This window comes from Pituophis catenifer, unplaced genomic scaffold (assembly GCF_029215685.1).
Source record: "Pituophis catenifer annectens isolate HBS135680 unplaced genomic scaffold, rPitCat1.0.hap2 SCAF_3, whole genome shotgun sequence".
NCBI classification, from domain to species: domain Eukaryota; kingdom Metazoa; phylum Chordata; class Lepidosauria; order Squamata; family Colubridae; genus Pituophis; species Pituophis catenifer.
In genome coordinates, this window is record NW_027256883.1 from 100,307,054 (window position 1) to 100,327,823 (window position 20,770).

General features: G+C 43.7%; 1 protein-coding gene across 1 annotated transcript in view; it reads left to right on the top strand.

Moving 5' to 3' along the window:
- Positions 1-776: 776 nt before the first annotated feature.
- LOC139315011 (arf-GAP with Rho-GAP domain, ANK repeat and PH domain-containing protein 3-like) overlaps positions 777-20,770 on the top strand; it is an 87,609-nt gene continuing 67,615 nt past the window's right edge. The window contains exons 1-5 of the mRNA XM_070941035.1: positions 777-896; positions 977-1,045; positions 7,133-7,277; positions 15,679-15,807; positions 16,729-16,862. Coding sequence (XP_070797136.1) covers positions 777-896; positions 977-1,045; positions 7,133-7,277; positions 15,679-15,807; positions 16,729-16,862 — 597 coding nt within the window. The remainder of the gene's footprint in view (positions 897-976; positions 1,046-7,132; positions 7,278-15,678; positions 15,808-16,728; positions 16,863-20,770) is intronic.

Sequence of the window (20,770 nt, forward strand, 5' to 3'; positions counted from 1 at the left end):
CATCTTCTTATCTGTCAGGAGCTGTAAATCCAAGGAGACCTCCATATCATATAACTCCTCTTTCAAGAACAAGTCCAATGCTCCAGAATTATGTCTGAAGCAGATGAAGATTTGTATAGATAGTTACTTCATCTTGCTAGTATTCAATTTCCAGGCCTCAACAGTCTCTAAACATTTGTTCAAAATATTTATGGCTTGGCCAAAGTTGAGAATATAAAGCTGCCTATCATCAGCTCAACCCAAACTGATTAACACATACAGATGTTTTGTGTAAATGTTAAAGCAGCGGGGGGGGGGGAAGCATTGAGCTTCATGAGAATTACATATGAGCTTACTGACTGACCTATCCTTCCTCATTGCTAACTACTGATACCATCCACTTAGAGATACTTTTGCTTCAGTGGTTCTGTTTCATTCTAAGATCAAACTCTTGCAGTTGATGCTGAATGATATTGTGTTATCAAACACTCATGAGAAGTCTAAAAGGACTATAAGGAATGTATCCCCCCATTCAGGTCTCAAAAAAAAAAAGCATGTTTCCATCCCATGATTGAATCCAGACTGAAATGAATATAGATAGCCTACTTATTCAAGAGCACCATGTAACTAACACTCCATCCTTTCTTGTTGATAGTTATACCTAGACTTCTGTTTGCAAGTATGCCAGACCCTGCAGATTTCCCTCTGCTCACTGCCTCCCCTTATTGGACACAGCTTTTAATTAGATCTTTTTTGCTCTCCACTGCAGGGTACAGAAATGCGTCAATCTCAATCACATGAGCACCAAGAACTTAGCTTTACTATTTGCTCCCAGTCTCTTCCAGACAAATGGAAAAGGGGAACAAGAAGTCAAGGTGATAGAGGATTTGATTGACAACTATGTTCATATTTTTAATGTGAGTCTGAGTCTCCTTCCCACTGTATCATTACATATTTGTTTTATGTGTATTTTACTGTAGCTTTTCTTTTACTCTAGATCGGTGAAGACCAGGTGTTACAAATGGACTTGGAGAACAGTTTGATTACTACCTGGCAGGATGTGAAGGTACTACAGTACCTACTATCCTTCCCTTTTGTGTATTGCTTAGCAGATATATTGACAACATCAGAATAGTAGATTAACAGAGTTGGAAGGGACCTTGTAGGTCATCTAGTCCAACTCCCCACCCAAGCAGGAGTCCCTACACCATTTCTGACAGATGGCAGTCCAGTCTCTTCTTGAAAGCTTCCAGTGATGAAGCTCCCACAACTTCTGAAGGCAAGCTGTTCCATTGGTTGATTGTTCTCACTGTCAGAAAATTTATCTTTATTTCCAGGTTGAATCCCTCCTTGTTCTGTTTCCATCCATTATTCCTTGTCTGGCCTTCAGGTGTTTTGGAAAATAACTTGACCCCTCTCTGGCAGCTCCTTAAATATTGGAACACTGCTATCATGTCTCCCCTGGTCCTTCTCTTCACTAGACTAACCATGCCCAGTTCCTGCAACAGTTCATCATATGTTTCAGCCTCCACTCCCCTAATCATCTTGGTTGCTCTTCTCTGCATTCTTTCTAGAGTCTCAACATCTTTTTTATAGTATGGTGACCAAAACTGGATGCGGTATTCTAGGTGTGGTCTTACTTTATAGAGTGGTATTAGTACCTCACTTGATCTTAATTGTATCCCTCTGTTAATGCAATTTAGGGTTCCTTTGGCTTTTTTGGCTGCCGCTGCACACTGCTGGCTCATATTTAAATGGTTGTTCACTAAGACTCCAAAATCTCTTTCACAGTTACTGCTATTAAGCCTGGTTTCACCCAGTCTCTATGTGTACTTTTGGTTTTTCTTGCCTAAGGCTTTACTTTTCTCTACATTGAATTTCATTTTGTTAAATAGAACCCAGTGTTTAAGTCTGTCAAGATCCATCTGGATCTTGAACCTATCATCTAGGATGTTGACTATTCCTGCCAGCTTAGTATCATCCACAAATTTGGTAAGTTCCCCTTCTATTCCCTCATCTAAGTCATTTATGAAGATATTGAAGAGTACTGGGCCTAAGACAGTACTAACCCCACTGCTTACTTCCCTCCATGTAAATGTAGTACCAGTAAGAACTTCTCCTTGACTATTGTTTGTCAGCCAGTTACAAATCCATCTGATGGTGATGCTATCTATCCCACTTTTTTCTAGCTTACCAAGAAATCAGCTATCAGGGGCTAGTAACCAAAACCACTTTGTGTATATGCCCATGAGGACACTTCATTGCTGATTACTTATAATACAAGAAACTCACCCAATTGTCTACCTTCCCTTGGGAATTGGCAGATAAGGGTTTGAACTCAGATGTTTTCTCCCTGAACTGACTCCAGGTTGGAATGTATTTTTACTCCCATAGAGGAGCCTCTTCTTCTTCAGCAAGTGATTCTACCACATCAGTAATTAAATAAACATTTTCTTAAGACAGGGATAGTAAACCTTTTCAATATTTATATGATCAAGGAATAGTAATGTCAAGTGCTGAGAAAATCAGGAGATTCAGACAGTTCAATTGAGTATAACGAATTATTGCAAGCTTAACTTCTCTGCAAGAATCTGACCAGCCTGCCATTAAGAGAAATGAGCGGAAGATAAGGGAGGCATCCAAGGTGGGCTGGACTTAGATCTCTTGCGGGTGCACAGGGATTCACAACTTATTATATATTTGACCCCTCCTTGGGCTCAGCCTGGTCATCTCCTAGATCATCCATCCTTTCATCTTGGCCCCCCTCCTCTTCCATGAGTTCTTTTATGCTGCTTTTCCATTCCAGCATTGTGCTTCAAAGTCTGAGTTCTCATGGGAACATGTCAGGGGCAGAAGGGAGACCATCTCAAAAGAATCCTCCTCACACTCCTCTGCAGCAGCTGGTGAGCCTGGTGGTGGTTGCTCTAATACAAACATCATTAGAGGTTCCCTCCCCTCCTCTTCCCAGGAATTGAAGGTCAGATGGGGAAGGCCCATCATAGATGAGTCTCCCTCCTCCTTCAGGAAAATGCTGAGAGATTCCTCAGGCAAAACTGAGTGGTGTGCTGGTAGTTTGGTTGGCTTTGACTTGTCAGGGAAGTGCTGGTGGAACTGACAAACCAAATTGGGGACATGAACATACCATGCATTTTCCCAGGAGCAATCAGAAATCAGGTAGGCCTTCCAATGAATCAAGAAAAGAGGCCTTTGCCTCTTTTCCAAGAGTCGAAGATTTCTTCCATCTTGTATTCTGGTTCTCCCTCTACTATGACTGGTGGTAGTGGGTGTCACTGGGATCTTATTGTGCTTGGGGGTGTGTGGCATTTTTGACAAATAATGCTAAATGAAAGACTGGATGCACCTTCACTGAAGGGGGTAATGTAGGTGGAAGACCAAAGGTTGATTTGTTGGAAAACTTTGAAGGCACCCACAAACTTAGCATCTAGTTTCTTGGAAGGTCTTGAAGTGGCTAAGAACCTAGTAAAGAGCCAGACCTTGTCTCCTACTGCTATGGGTGGACCCTCCTGCCGATGTGCAAGTTGCTGTTTCAACAGGTCTTGGGCTGCAAGTTGCTCTTCTAATAAGCCATACACACACACACACACACACACACACACACACACACACACAAGGGAGAGACAGAGAGAGACAGAGAGATAGAGGGAGGGAGGGTATATGTGTGTTATGTATATGTATGTATATAGATAGATATATATTGTAAGGTCCTGCCTCACCAGTCTTCTCAAGAAAGCAGAACTCTTGAAATGAGCTCTCTCAGAGTTCTCAGGCAATTCTACAATAAAATCCATAGAGATCTCTCTCCAGGGTGCTGAAAGGTCTGCCACTCGCTGGAGTAGACCAGGGGTCTTTCTCTGCCTGTGTTTAGCAGCAGTGCAAATGGGACAGCTTGCTACATAGCTTTCTACATTCTTCTTCAATGAAGGCCACCAGAGTTGCTGCTTTAGTAACTGTAAAGTCTTCACAAACCCAAAGTGACCAGCTAATCTGGATTTGTGACAGGCTTGCATAATTTTCAATCTTTCCTTAGCTGGAACATACAGTTTGTCTCCCACCCAAGCTAACCCATCCTTTATTGTGCAGGTATGTTTATGGGTGCAAAACCACTCATCTATTTCCAATGCTTTTTTGAACTCTGTGATGATGGCATTGTCTAAGGCGGAGGGGTCTTTCTTCACCTGGGTGCATGTGACAACTTTGGCTGCCAGCTGGGAAGCCAGGAGCATGGGCTTAATTATTTCCACTTTAGCACTGTTGTAGTGAGGTAGTCTGAACAAGGCATCTGCCAGAAAGTTTTTTCCCCCTGGTAGATACCTCAAAGTAAAATCAAACCATTGGAAATACTGTGCCCATCAGACCTGTTTTGGGAACATTTTCCTCAGGGTTTTGAGAGTTTCTAAGTTTTTATGGTGGGTCCATACCTGGAAGGGTATTTTATTCCCCTCCAGGAAATGTCTCCAAGTCAGGAGTGCCCACCTGACTGCAAAAGCCTCTTTCTCCCATATCACCCACCTTTGTTCAGTTTCAGTTATTTTTTTAGAGGTGTACATGTATGGTTGCAATTTGCCTTCTTCATTTTCTTGGAGTAGGACTGCTCCAACTGCCATGTTACTGGCATTGGCTTGAATTACAAACAGTTTCTCTGGATCCGGGTGTTTTAACACTGGTTCAGCTGAAAAAAGTATTTTCAGTTTTTTGAATGTTGCTTGGTATTCCATAGACCATTTTAGTGGCTGGCTGGGTTTCAGCTTATCTATCACTTTGGTTTTCAATAAGTTAGTAATTGGAAGCATTATCTGGGCAAAAGAAGGGATGAATTGCCGATAGAAGTTGACAAAGCCCAGGAAGTTCTGCAACTCCCACTCCAGCACCGCTCTGACTTTTGTGGGATCCATTTCCACTCCTTGGTGGGAGAGTCGGTATCCCAAGTAATCTATTTTGTCTTGGTGGAATTCACACTTGGATAGTTTGGCAAACAACTTAGCTGATCTTAGCTTTTTCAAGACCTCCTGCACTAATTTCACATGTTCAGCCTTAGTTTCAGTATAAATCAATATGTCATTAAGATAAACCAAAACCCCCTTGTACAAGTGCTCATGCAGTACTTCATTAATCAGTTGCATGAAAATGGCCGGAGCACCTTGGAGTCCAAACAGCAAAACTTTGAACTGAAAACACCCCAACGGGCAGTTAAATGATGTTTTCCATTCATCTCGCTCCCAAATTCAGATCTGGTAATAAGCCTCCCTTAAATCTAATTTGAAAAAAATCCTGCCCTTTTCCAAGTGGGCCAGCATGTCCTTCATCAGAGGTAGGGGTACACATTTTCCTTGCAAATAGCATTCAAATTTCTATAGTCCATGCATAGACATAGCAAGCTGTCTTTTTTCTCTCAGAACAGTACTGGGGTGGCCACCTTGGGTCTGGCAGGTTTGATGAAGCTGCACCTGAGGTTTTTGTCTATGAATTTGTGCAGTTCATCCAGCTCCCGAAGGGTCATCGTGTATATTTTTGGCTTAGGTAATTTAGCCCCTGGTAGAATCTCAATGGCACAGTCTGTGAGTCTATGAGGGGAGTTCATCCAAAGCCGCTTCGCTAAACATATCCGCTAAATTTTGGTACTCCCTGGGAATGCCCAGTAAGGGTCTGTTTGTTGTGGCAGCAGCTACTTCCTCACAGTGTGACATTCCTGCCTTGTAAGGCTTCTCCATCTGAGCCAGTTCACCATTAGGGAATCAGAGGGTCTCCTCGGTCCAATCCACCCTCAGGTTCCATGTCTTTAGCCAGGTTAATCCCAAAACTAGAGGCCACTCCATTCCTGGCATCATTATGAAAGCAATGGTTTCGGAGTGGTTTGCCATTGTGAGCTCCAGCAGTTCAGTAGCGCACATGGCTAGAGTGCCTCCCACGATGGACCTGTTATGTTGGCAAAAAGAAACTGGAGTTTTTAATGTCCTCAGTTGGATTCCCAATCTTCCAACTAAAGCGGGGCTTATTAGGTTCCTCATGCTTCCCGAGTCCAACAATGCCTTACTTCTTACTTTTCTTCCCATTAGTGGGATTAATAGTTCTATTAATTAAATTAATGGGGATTAAAATGGGTTTGACAGTCCCACTTACCAATTGGTCATCATAGTCACTCCCTGAGTCGTCAGGTTCTTCTGCCAGAGGGGTCAGAGTTTTCGGCACTAGAGGCAACTCTGGCGGGAACTACATGACCGTGCGTCTCTTTAAAGCGGTGTCCCTGGGGCACTGTGGTGGTTTTGCAGGCCTTCCCAAGGTTTGCTTCTCTCCCTGTCAGGCAGGACCTCTGCACAACAATCAGCCACACAATGGCCATCCTTTCCGCAGTTGAATCAGGTGGTCGAGCATGGCGGGGCAGAGCAAGGTTTAGCTGTCTTCCTTCTCCATTTGGGTGGGGACCTCCTCCAGATGTGACTCGCATGGTACTGGTTATGGGCTTGGTCAATTTCAGCTTCCTCAGCCAAAATGTACCAGTCACGCAGGCAGACTGGGGCTCCATGGGCTATGCAGGCATTATACAGCTCATCATTGAGCCTATTCTTGAACCAGCTCACCAGTATTTCCTCTGACCAATCCACATGGCAAGCCAGGTCATAGAATTCCTCAATTCACCAGTCGGCGTCCTTTCCTGACATATCTGATGTGATCTCTGGCCTTTCAGCTGGCTAGGGGGTCCTCAAATCTCCATCTCAGGGCTGTCATAAAATGGTTGAAGTTTTGATGTTCTGGGGCATCTGCATTGTGGATGGTCACCATCCAGCACACAACTGCCCTTTCTAGGGACAAGGTGACAACCCTGACTTTGACTCCTTCTGTGGGGAGGTCCCTCCCATACTCCCACATGTAGGTTAGTACATGCTCAAGAAAAAAACCTAGTTGTTGGCGGTCCCCATTGAACTTGATACCCATGAGGGTGCCTTTCACTCTAGTGGGAGAAGCCTCCTCCTGCTGAACCGCAGGCCATGCCCTGTGTCATGGTCCCTCCAAGCCAAATTTTCTGGGGTGACAGTAGATTTTCCAGTGGCTTCTGTGTTATCAGCAGACATTCCTGGGATTGGGGACTCCCCCCATTCACCAGTAGTTTCCTCTCACACTTTGTCCTTGCCCACAGTGCCGAGGTGCTTTGGATCCACATGCCATGGATGGCTTCTCTCAGGAGTTGGTTGGATCAGCCTGGAGCCTCCTTCAATTCATCATTGTTGTAGAAGTTCTCCAGCTTGCGCTTCCAGCCTTGCTGGTGGCTCCCATGGGTGAAGGTGACTCCCTTGGTTCTGCCATCCCAGCCTCCTTTCTTTCGGATGCTGATGGACCACCTCAGTTTTGTAGAGCTACTAGAGGCAATGTTCTCCTCAGCCCACGCACTTAGGGTCTCCTCCTGCTGGGTTTTTGTTGAGGTTCCTCCCCAGCATTCAGCATCTTCTTGATCACTGCCCTGGGTAGACATCATATGTACGGTCCCCATAGTAGGGTTGTTGCCTCTCCAGGTTGACCAGTTTGCACTTCCTGCCTAATGTAAGGTCCTGCCTTGCCAGTCTTCTCAAGAAAGCAGAACTCTTGAAATGAAATCCATTTCAAAAGGAAACTTTTATTGGAAGATTGTGACAGCTAGAGATGTAGGCAGGATGTGACTTTTCCCACCTGAAATGTTAGATTAAACCATTGCAGACAGAGCCCCTCCCAAAGTCCAATACATCATTGAGCTAATCCCAGTGTATGAAAATGTTATGAGAAACTCTGGCCAAGTAGGTAATAAATGCCAATCTCCCAGGCAACGCTGCTGTACCTCTTCAGAGATGAGGCACAATTCATTCCCCCTCCCAAGGTCCCAAAAGTTACAACAAAGCAAAGCAAGAAATAGAAACAGAAACCCCATACAGAGATCCCCCTAAGCCTCCCCCTCCCACCAGAATGTCAGCATTCCTATAGAAATTATGGGACCTGACATATACTTTCTTTTGAGAGCAGACAACAGAATTTCATTTTTAATGTGCCAGTGTGCTCACTGTAACAGAAAGGTTATCTTAATTTTAATCTTATTGTAAGAAAAGTCTGCAAGTGGGAGCGACAATGGCCAGTTGTCTTGGTTGTAGTACCTGTTGGAGGAGTTGGTTAGTCTTCTCAGATTCTCCATTCATGGATGGGTGATGGTCTAAGTGGAGGTTGATGTTGATATGGTAACTGAAAAAGTGTGCTCCACAATCTAGATTGGAATTGCACCCGTCTATCTGACACAAGTGCAGGGGGGTGGGGCTGACTTCACAGTGTTATGACGTATTTCACAAAAGCTCCATGGGGTCATTGAAATCCCAGCTGCTGGGTGGACCTATCTGGTCCTAAATCACCTTGAAGGGGTGATAAACAAGGGTAGCACACTCTGTTGGTCTCAGGGAGTCCGCAACTCCCTGATCGATCCAGAGATAGCTTCCTAAACTGATAGCTGGGAAGGTGGCTGGTGCGAGCCACTATGAAGCTGGAGCAGTCACCAGAAGAGTGAGAAGATGAAAGGTGTGAACAATCTGGGTGAGATACTGTTACTAAAGGACTTTGAAGTGTTTTTAAAATAAAACTTCCCCCCCCCAAAAAAAAGAAGGAAATCGGCATCAGGGCTCTAGAAAAGAAGGTTCACGGAAGAAGACTGTTGTCTCTCCCTCTCTCTTGTAAGAGAACATCTCCAATGGCTACAACTGATGCATCTGTATGGAGTCTGGACTATAAATCTCTTGGATGTATTCCGGTACTGAAGCAGGGGCTGGCAAGCAAAAAGTTTTAACTCTTTGAAGGCTGATTGGTGTGTCCAAGCAAATGTAACTCTTTTCTTAGTCAGTTGAGTCAATAGTTTCACTTTATGAGCAAAGCATGGTATAAATTTCCTGTAGAAGCTAGCAAAGCCCAGGAAGCATTTGACAACTTTAGCTGTGCGAGGGACTTGCCAGTCAAGTACAGCTTGGACCTTCTGTGGGTCAATCTGGAAGCCTCTTGTGGAAATACAGTAGACCAAGAAGTCTAACTGTTGCAAATCAAAGAAACATTTTTCTGGCCTGGCAAAAAGGTATGTGGTCTGTGTGCTGAGCCTCATTCTCAGAGTAGATTAAAATATCATCTAAATATAAAATCACAAATTTATCTATCAAAAATTTGGCTCATGAATCTGGAAAATACAGCTTTGTACAAACCAAAAGGCAGCACTGTTATTCATATTTGCCATATCTGGTGTCAAAGGTGGTTAAGCATTCATGGCCTTCTTTTATTCAAATAAGATTGTAAGCATTGCAGAGATCTAGTTTTGTAAAAATTCTTATTTTTTGTAGTCTCTAATAGGTCTGGAATTATTGGCAATGGATAGCGGTCTCTTACTATGATAGAATTCAAGGCTTTGTAATCATGCACCTGTCAGGGTTCTGACCAATGCCCTAATAAAAGCAGGAGCCTCAAGCCATTTTTCAAGAAAAATCCAGTTGTTTATTAGGAATGTCATGTCAGCACAAACAAAGTGAAGCCAGCTCTGATTTCACCCAGTTCACGCCTTGCCTCTGACCCTGTTTTCCCCTGCCCCCAAGGTGTCACCAGTCACATTCCCCAATGAAGCAATTTCATGGGTTGTAGAAGTCATTCCCTTTGGCCATTGCAGGTCTCCATAGAAATGGTCTTGACTTCGGCCAGCTAGGATGTGTTTTGTTTTGACTGAGGTGCAAATTCCTTGGTGCAGCTGTGAGATGCAATTTCCCATCCCCCTGCCTATGGCAATTCAGTAGCGGGTCAGGAAAGCTTCGTGAGTTGACATTCAGCTTCGCTCACTTCCTGAAGGCAACTTGTCCAAAGGAAAAACAATTTGAGTACAGATGTATCTTTTAGGGGTGTGATTCCCCCCACCCCGGCTTGGTTAGATTCCTTTCATGGAACTTGGCTATGAGGCAATCAGCTTGGATGTTTTTGCTCTTTACCCAGGTTGCCTCTGATAGACGATAGCCCCCCCCCCAATTGATTAAGTATTGGAGTTGCCCCCTGTGACACCTAGAGTCGAGGATACATTGCACCTCGTAATGGGTTTGGCCCCCTATGACCACTGTATCTGGGGGCTCACAGGGTGGTGGTCTCAGGGTCAACCTGACCAAAGGTTTTAAGAGGCTGCTGTAGAGTACCAGGTGTATTTTCCCCAGCAGTCAGGGTAGTTTCAATTGCACCATGATCAGGTTGATAATCTTTACTATGGGGAATGGCCCTGTGAATTTAGGACCCAGTGTCTTGTTGGGGAGTTTAAACCTTAAGTATTGTTCTGACCTAGGCTTCCTTAGAAATTAAACAGCACAAACTTAGTCCCGGTAAACCTCTTTAATTCATATGGCTGTAAATTACTTTCATTTACAATCTGCAAGGTTTGATAAACAGTCTTTCAGAGGAAGGTTATCAAAACCCACCTATCTCATGTGGAACGCTGCCAAAGAGCTAATTTCCAGATGCAGGGCAAGGCCAAACTTGGCACAGAGTCACAAACAGAATTTTCAAATATTGAATTGGCCAGATGAACTAATTGCTTCCTGCAAAAGCTCATGTCCCGTTCGCTTCTCTTTTATGTCTTATGGGAGGGGCCAATCATCACCAAGCCTTACTCCCAAGTCGATCCTGTTTCCTTAATTGTTCCTGTCTCCTGGCAGCTCTGTGCATGCGCACACTGGGAACAAGCTCACGTTGTTCTTCTGCCTTGCTGATGTCAGACTCCAGAGACTCCAGAGGCAGCAAAGAACTATCAGATGGCCTTGGCCCCCTCTCTGCCTCTGGCTCAGAGCCATCGTCCAAACCTTCCCCAGACTCCAGGACTAGCCCACGTTCCTCCCCAACCTCCTCACTGTCCGAATCTGCTGCCAGCTCTGCTGGCTGCTGGTGGGCCACGACAAGTATTTTGTGGAGAGGTAGACCTTCTCCCCCAACTGGAATGGCCATTGTGGGGCTCAGTGTTTGTCTGTCTGTTGCTTATAAGTCTGCGCCGCTTTAGCTAGCGCTTTCTTGATGTTTTCCCATGCCACTTTTAGCATTAACAGCCAATCTGTTAACCTGACTGAGGAGGGAGGTTCCCTTAGGTATTCCGGCATTGGGACGAAGTCCATACTGCTTACTATCTTGAAAGGGTTAATCCCGTGCTACTGTCAACAGCATTATTGTAAGCAACCTCTGTGAATGGCAGAAGGTCCCGCCTAATTGGACTGTTGGTAGTTCACGTAGCATCTTAGGTACTGTTCTACCATGGCGTTAGGTCTCTCCACCCCGCCATTGGTGCTCAGATGAAAGGCCAAGCTAAAGCCCTGGGATGACCCAATGGATCGCAAAAACTCCCTCCAAAACTTGGAAGGTCTGTGAACTGGACCCCTCTGTCTGAGGTGATTCTGCGCAGTATTCCATGCAGGCAGTAGATGTTCTTCAGGAAGAGTTTGGCTAGCTAGTGGGCTGAGGGTAGTCCACTGCAGGATATGAAGTGTGCCTGCTTGGAGAATAAGTCAATCACAGTCTAAATCACTGTGTTCCTCCTGCACTTTGGCAACTCAACTATAAAGTCCATTGCAATTTCCACCCATGCCCTCATTGGCTCTGCCACCTGTTACAGCATTCTTGGGGGGGGGGTTCCTGGTCTCTTTTTCATGGTGGCACAGATGGTGCAGCTTTTTATTAACTGTCCACATCTTTCTTCATGCTGGGTCACCAGAATTGTCTCCTCACTAAGTGTAAAGTTTTTAAGAATCCAAAGTAGCCCGCTGATTTGACATCATGGCTTCTCCAGAGAATTGAGGTAGGTAGGAACTCGGGGATGTAGAGTTTCACCCCCTTCCATGTTAGGTCCTCCCTTTTTGTCAAGATGTGTTGATTGTCATGGAATCAAGAGTCTGCTTCCAGTTCGGTTTTGAGTTTCATGGTTAGATTGCTTGCAGTTGGCCTTACCGGTTGCAGCATTGTTGGCAAGTGGTTACTTGGGCCGTGGCTTGGATAACGAGAATGATAGCATCTACTACCTCCTCCTTCCCGCATTTGTATTGAGGCATTCAGGAGAGGGCGATAGCTAGGAAATTCCTCCCCCCTTGGATGTATTTTAGCACAAAGTTGAAGTGGTTGAAGTATTGAGCCCAGCGGATTTGTTTGGATGACAGTTTCCACAGGGTCCTAAGGGCCTCCAGATTCTTATGGTCAGTCCAGACTTCAAAGGGTTTCTCCCCCCTTTCCAAAAGCTGGCACCAGGTTAGTAGTGCCCATCTTACTGCAAAAGCCTCTTTTCCCATGCTTCCCATCGTCTTTCCATGTCAGTGAGTTTGCGGGAGGTGTAGGCACAAGGTTGTAGTTTTCCCTGGCAATTTCTTTGGAGTAAAACAGCTCCCACTGCCACGTTGCTGGCATCTTCTTGGATGACGAAGGGTTGTTCGGGGTCAGGATGTTTCAATACAGGTTCTTTTGCAAAAAGCTCTTTTAGTGTTTCAAATGCCTTTTGGCAAGTTAGGTCCCACTGTAGGGGTTGCCCCAGATGGGGCTTTGTCCCTGGGCTCCCTGTCTTTAGGAGGTCTATCATGGGTTTGGCAATTTGACAAAGGAAGAAATGAATTGTCTGAAAAGTTTGCGAATCCCAGGAAAATATGTATGTCTGCAGGTGCGAGGGGGCTGCCATTCTAGGAAAGCTTGTACTTTGGCTGGGTCCATCTCTATCCCCTCATTCAACACTCGGTAATGTACATAGTCTAGCCGTGAGTGATGAAATTCACATTTTGACAGCTTGATATATAGGTTTACTGCTTTTCAAGCACCTGGCGGACTAGGGGTATGTGGTCCTCTATGGTCTCAGTAAAGATGAGGATGTTGTTCAGGTAGAAGAAGACCCTCTTATAGAGGTACTCATGCAGTACTTCATTTAATTTTTTTTTCCACCTCCGGAAGTGGCTTCTGGGGATTTTAACTCTTTTTTTAAAAATTGTTTTTTTCCCCAATTTTTTTTTTATTTTTCAAAACACAAAACATAAAATACATCTTTTTAGAGCAGGTGCTTGTTCCGTCATATAATAAGTACAATTATTAAGATTCCCACAATCAATTTTGTACCCATTTTTATCCAATTACATCTTTTTTAAAAAAAAAAAAAAGAAAGAAAAAAAATCTTATTCTAAACATTTATCATTCAATTATTTTGCCCAACATTCTAAACTATAAACACCATTCTAAATCTCTATCATTTTAAACAATCAATATTTCATATATATTTCTCAATTTAAGACCCATTATGCCAAATCTATATTTCACCTCTTCTTGATCACAACAGGGAAATATAATATTCTGCCTTTTTCATATTTCCTAAAATATTTCACTCTTCCAGGAAAGGGGTGGGTGCTAACTTCCTACAGCAGGAAGGTGGGAGCTGCTTTGACTGTAAAATATGCTTTTCCATTTCTCATCCAGGGAAATATAGTATTCTGCCGTTTTAATATTTCCCAAAATAGTTCATTCTTCTAGGAAAGGGGTGGGTGCTAACCTCCTACAACTGTTTAAATTTGTGAACCAGCCAAATACTCTGTTCAAAGAAAATACGTTGTATGTTTGTATGTGTGTTTCTAATTATTGCTATTTATTCCTATTTGTTCTCTTTTATTCTTTAAAGTTTAACAATTCATTATTTATCTTAATATCTTAATATTTGTTTGGGGTTGGCTTTCTTCCCTTTCATCTTTTTTATTGTACAGCAATCTTTCTCCTCAAACCTACCACCTCTGTCTTTTCTTTCTTACTTACTTTCTCTTCCCCCCCTCTTCTTCTTCTCCTACTTCCTCTTTCTCCTTCTCCTCCTCTCTTCCTCCCTCTCTTACCTTCACTCCTCCTCTAATTTCCCTTCCCTTCCTTCATCCCTCTCTATTGCTGTATCCTTTTATGCATATGGACTACTCAGAGGGCTGAAAAAGTTATTTTTGACTGGTCCTCGCACTTTTGACCAGTCCTCGAACTTACGACTGTCCTCACAATTTATGTTTTTGCCCTATCTTGTCACCATGGTGAAGAGAAGCAGTTGTGAAATGAGTGACACGGTTGTTAAGAATGGTACAATGGGCATAAATGATGACCAGTCATAACTGTGAAGACCGGTCAAAAGTGTGAGGACCTGTCAGAAATCACATTTTTCAGCCCTCTGGGTATTCCTTTTGTGCACAGGGACCACTCAGAGGGCTGAAAAAGTTATTTTTGACTGGTCCTTGCACTTTTGACCAGTCCTCGAATTTACGACTGTCCTCACATTTTACGTTTTTTGCCCTATCTTATACCATGTTGAAGAGAAGCAGTTGTGAAATGAGTGACATTGTTGTTAAGAATGCTGCACAGGCATAAATGTGAGGAGGGCCATAAGTGTGAGGACCAGTCAAAAGTGCGAGGACCTGTCAGAAGTGACTTTTTTCAGCCCTCTGAGTAGTCCCTATACACATAGCCATGGCCACCCGGTCACATTACCAGCTAGCCACGCCCACCCAGTCACATGACCTCCAAGCCACGCCCACAAAATAAGCCATGCCCACAGAACCAGTAGTAAAAAAAAATTAGAACCCACCCCTGGTTGGGGGTCACCACAACATGAGGAACTGTATTAAAGGGTCGCGGCATTAGGAAGGTTGAGAACCACTGATATAGGTATTCCCAGATTTGTAATTTTTCCTTTTGTCAGCAGGTGGCACTCTCCACTTAAATTTCAATTTACTAGTCCATCGTCCATTGTCATTTTGGTTATAAAACAGCTGTAAAAGTAGAATAAGTTTTGTAATTAAATAATTCCAGCATTTAAAATACCTTCCCAGTACCACATCTTCCAAATTTAGGAATCCAATTTTCTATTTATTTCAAAATCTATTATTTTACTCTCCTGCACCTTCATTTCTGGTACCACCTTCAGAGGTATTTCCTCTGAATGCCCCAAAATGCTTAGATGCTGCTTTAACACATAGTTCTGAGCAAGTAGCTCTAGATTGTTTATTGGGGTTAAATTTAGAGCAAAAGAAAAATCCTCTCCCCCAGTTCCAACACCATTCATCTACTTCTCTCCAGCACCAGGCTTAGTTGTTCTTCGGTTGTCCCAGCTTTGTAGCATTCATCTTTAGCTGCCTCTTCTTCTTGCCATGGCTGAGAGGGAAAAAGAACCCCGGGCCAGACAAGAGAGCTGAGACTCTCCTTGACCTCGCAGGGTGCCAGTCTTTAGTTCACTGCCCATACAGGGCAGCTTTGGCTCCCTCTGGAGCCCATAAACAGGACGAACTCAGCACGGGAGCATGGAGACCACTTCACATGTCCGATCCTGCCGTGTGTCCGATCCTGCCTCGACGTCAACCTGAAGTCCAGATATTGCATCTTCTGCAGGGTGTGTGCCATCCCATCGAGAGCAAAAGAGAATACAGTATTTTCTTGACATCTGAGAGTTCTTCTGCAGACACACTAATTCTGTTTTGGGATTAAATCTGAGTTTGTTCTTCTTCATCCAGTCCCTTTCAACTTCAAGGGTCTGGGTCAATTTTTCCATTAGATATTCTGTTCTCCCTGGCATAAAGATATAGTATACCACATCCTTAACATACTTCTGATGTTTATTTTCCTGGATGCCTCCTGATACCCGCATATACTAAACTTTGGACTCTTTTTCTGAACATCATTTTTCAGAGCGTCCTTTGCATCCCAAGGAGAAAGTTCTAGAGCAGGCCCTGCAATGGTGCAAGTTACCAAAACCCAGCTCTGCATATTTACTTGTGAAAAAGTTGTCCATCGAGGAAGGAAGCTGTCTTTTCACAGGTGTGTGAGCCTATTATTTAAGAGACAAATATACTTGTTACTGTTTTTAAAACCATCAGAACATTTTCTATAGCATTCCTGTCTTGCCTAGTATTGGCCTAGCTGGCCTGATAATATAAAAGAGTATGTCCAAAAGTATTTTATGGAGGAGGAATAAATAGTACAATGCATGTTTTCCAGTATCTATCATCTCCTACTAAAACAGCAATGTGAAATCCTTTTGATGTTGATGATTGTATTTACTCAAGAATTAACACAATAACAGAATAACAGAGTGGAAGGGACCTTTGAAGTCTTCCAGTCCAACCCCCTGCTCAAGCAGGAGAAGCTATTCCATTCCAGGCAAATGATTGTCCCATCTTTTTTTGAAAATCTCCAGCAATGGAGCACCCACAACTCAAAGAGGCAAGCTGTTCCATTGATTAATTGATTAATTTGACAGGAAATCTCCTTAATTCTAGATTGGATCTCTCTTTGATAAGCTTCCATTTCAAAACATTTTGCTTTACATTGCTCCTGAAATGGAGGAAAGGCACCAAGATTGGAGGCTGCAGGATTTCTTTCTTAGGATTTGTTTTATATTTCTTTGTATATTGTGTTTAAAATCACTCGGTGTGGCAGAGCTCCTATGTCATCACTCGGGTGCTGGGTGACCCTTCAGTGTTTCACCAGGGCATAATCACTTAACAGCAGAATCCAGCTCCATCTTCAGGAGCGCCACAGGATGTGTTTATTCCCATTGCCATCTTTCTTTAGAAAAAGATATTCAGATTCAGCAAAGAATTGTGAAATTAAAAAGATATCACACATCTGTCACATAACTACTAAATAATGATTCTATAACTAATTTGCCTGGTATATGTATTTGAAATATAAGTTCTCTTTGTAAAACTTATTCCCAATGTCTCTATTTTGCTGTAGATACTAAATGTGAGAGCCCAAAATATGGTCTTTTGAAATGCCGTGAGGAATTGGCCAAGCTTCTGGGGAACAAATTTCAGGAACGCTACTTTGTCATCAAAGATCAAAAGTTGCTTCTACTCAAAGAGAAACAGGTATAGTAATCTGACAAATTAACACAACAGTACAAAATAATAAAGTTGGAAGGGATCGTGGAGGTTTTCTAGTCCACCCCCCACTCCCACCCCTGTCAAACAGGAGACCCTACACCAGGGTTTGTGCAGAGAGGATCTTTGGGCACACCATGAAATATACTTGTCACTGTGTTCCCAGAGCTTTCAGGTAGCTCAACAATGAAATCCATGGAGATTTCTTTCCAGGATGCTGATGGGTTAGCCACCTGTTGTAATAGCCCCCATGGCTTGCCCACCATCCCTTTTGCTACTGCACATATAGGCCAACTAGCCATGTAGCTTCTACATCCTTTTTCATGACCCACCACCAAAATTGATGCTGGATCAGGTATAGGGTTTTAATGAAAACAAAATGTCCTGTGATTTTACAGTCATGGCTCCTCTGCAAAACTAAGAGCCTTTGGCTGGCTGGCACATACAGTTTGCTGCCCACCCATGCAAGTCCATCATGCAGGCACATGTTTTCCTTGTTTTTTTAAGAACCATTCATCTTGGAGCAGGGCTATTTTTATTCCCAGATCATGTCCTTAGACAAATCTGGCAGTGCTTTGTGCTGAGCTCTGGTGGTGACCAGTGATGCTATTTGATTGGCAGGGATGATGACGTCCACCACCTTCTTCTTGGTACTATTACACTGAGGCATTCTGGACAAGGCATCTGCTAGAAAGTTTCTTCCCCAGGCAAATACTTTAACTTAAAGTTAAATCAATTGAAATATTGCTCCCACCTCACTTTAGGGGACAACTTTCGGGGGTGGAGGTTCAGCACTTCTAGGCCTTTAGTCCAGACCTTGAAAGGTTCCTTGTTCCCTTCCAGGAAGTGTCCCATGTGAGTAACATCCATCTCACCGCATAAGCCTCTTTTTCCCAAACTATCAATCTACATTTTGCCTCAGATAGTTTTTGGGAGATGTAAGCACATGGTTGCAAGGCCCCTTGGGGTCCTTCTGGAGAATTGCCAGATTGCTGGACTCCAATTCCTACATCACTTGCATCTGCCTATATGACAAAAGGCTTATTGGGGTTGGGTGTTTCAGAATTGGGTCAGCTGAGAATAATCACTTGAGTTTTTCAAAAGCCTTCTGGCATTCCATGGACCATTTGAGAGGGGTTTCCGGTTTAGGCCTTCCTTCCGCTTTAATTTTTAACAAGTTGGTTAATGGCAGAGCAATCTGAGTAAAGTGGGAATGAATTGTCTATAAAAGTTCACGAAGGCCAGGAAACTGCTTTCAGGTGTGCTTGCACCTTTTCTGGCTCTATCTCCACTCCTTCATGGGAGTCCCAGTAGCCTAGATAGTCCAATTTGGGTTGGTGAAATTTGGAATGTTTCACATACAACTGTGCCACCAATAGCTTTTGCAGGACAGTCTCTACCAGCTTCATATGCTCCTCCAGGTTTTGGTATAAATTAAGATGTCACCAAATAGACCAAGACACCCTTGAATAAGTGTTCATACAGGACTTCATTAATTAGTTGTATGTACATGGTGGGTGCCCCTACAGGCTGAAATGAAGAACCCAGAACTGGAAACAACTCAATGGGCAGCTCCAGCTTTAATCCACAACCCGGTAATACGCCTCTCTCAAGTCCAGCTTAGTAAAGATTTTGCCTTTGGTTAGGTGGGCCAACATGTCCTTCATCAGAGTTCTATTACAAATCTAGAGGAGCCGCTAAGGAGCTGTCCAACTGTTGGAATGCCACCAGTACTTTTATTTTGCAGAATTGCATTCCAAGCCCTCTGCTACAGCTGGGCTTATAAAATATCGGGTACATCCAGATACTATTAAAGTTACACTTTCCACCCCGAAGAGGCTACTTTTAGTTGCACTCTCACTACCATTAATTTTGAGTCACCAGTCACCAGTCACCAGTGGATTATCGTCACTGCTGCCATCCTTTCTGGCTCTTCACCAGGTTATCTTCCTCCTCACTGAAGAGTAAAAACTCTTTGACTTTGTCCCCTTCTCTGGCAGTAGTTTTGGGTTTGGCCATAGCTTTCCCTCATTTTAGTGAGGAGTGCTTAGTCATAGGCCCCGGATGAGGGCTTGAGCAATCAGCTGCCTGATTACCCTCTCTGCTGCAATGGAAGCAGACCCAGGTGCTGCTTGGGATTGGACTCCCCCTTACTTATCTTTAGGGAAACCCTCTTCTCCAGCACTCTGCCCCCACAGACCTCACTCTATGGTCTCGTGGATAATGACAAAGTCATTCCCCCCCCCACCAGCCAGGATGTACCACTATACAAGGTTCTGGGTGACCCCTGGGAGAGGCAGGTGATTAGGTCCTCCAGGTTGAGGCCTTGTTGAAAGTATTCCATTCCATGTCTTGTGGCCAGTCTGGGAGCCAGCTAGACAAACCCCTGGAATTCTTGGATGTAGGCCGTGATTGATCATCTGCCCTGCCAGATGGTCTTGATCCTTCTCTTTACTTTCTGATCTGCCAGAGGGTCCTCGGATCATCACCTCAGGGTGAACATGAAGTAGTCAAAGTCATAGAGCTCTTTGGTGCCAGCATCATGGAGTGAAACCACCCAGTTAACCACCTCCCCCTTCAGAACCACAGTGATGCAATTTACCTTGGCTTCATCATCCAGGAAGCTCGGTCCATGGTGTGCCATGAAGTTCCAAACCTGGATGAGGAAGTACCTCAGCTGTTCTGCCTTTCCTCTGAATGTTACTTTCAACTCTGGGATTTGGCAATTGTTTTGCCTCACTGGCCCCACAGGGATCAGGGATGCTGGGTTGGTGGGTTGGGCTGCTGCTACAGTCCAGGTACAGAAATGGGCTGCTCCATGGGAGACTGAGCCAAGAGCTCCCCAAGCATTTCTTTAATGAGTTTGACTCTCTGGTCAATGGTCATGTCAGGAGCCCCCCTCTGGGTGGCATGGCTTGGCTCTGGATCCTCTGGATCACTCCTGTCAGTGCTTCCTTGATTTTCTGATGCCAAGAGACTATTGGGGCCAATCCCTTGGCATTGGACACTACCTCTGTCTCTTGGGGGATCAGAGCAGAGTTCTGGCCTTCGTGTGGCTGTCTTAGGGCAGGTGACAGGCTCAGCTGTGGTTCTCTGGTTCCTTCTCCAGGTTGGTAGAACCTCTTGTTCCTCCCCCAGGTCAGGGTTTTCATAGTTGCCCTCCAGTCATGTCACAAATTTTCCCCACCTTCCAGCTCTGCTTAGTCTTCACCAGAGCTATGTGTAGAGCAATTGAAACAGGTTCAGAGAAGTATACTGAGGATTTTCAAGAGACTGGAAACCAAATCCTTTGAGAGTTAATGAAAGAAGCTGGTAATGGTTAACTTCCAGAAAAGATGACTGAAGGGGGAAATAGGATAACACTTTTTGAATACTTGAAAGAATAACATATAAAATATCAAGATCTATTTTCTTTTCAGTCATAATATAGGACATGGAATAATGGATTTAAGTTACAGAAAAGTAAATTCTGGTTGAATGTCATAAAAAGCTTCCAGCCAATACAAAATTTAGTAATGGAACCAATTAACGAAACAGGTAGTCATGACACCTTTTACTGGATGGATTCAATTAGATGCTACATAGCCATCTTTCAGGGCTTTATTCTGGAATCCTGTACCATGCAGGGGATTGGACTCAATAGCCTACATCATCTGCTCTAATGCTATGATTCTGTGATTGTATGATTTTCTGTTTCATTGATGATCACATAGGACATCCTCAATCTAGAGTCTTTACTGAATCAAATTAGTAATCCTTCATCAGAGTTTGTTGCAGAAATAATCAAATTTAGAAAGCACAAACAGATAACTGATTCAGCTGGATTCATTAACTTCTTTATATACATATAACACATGAAGATAATTGTACAATACCAATAGCAGATTCTTCCAATG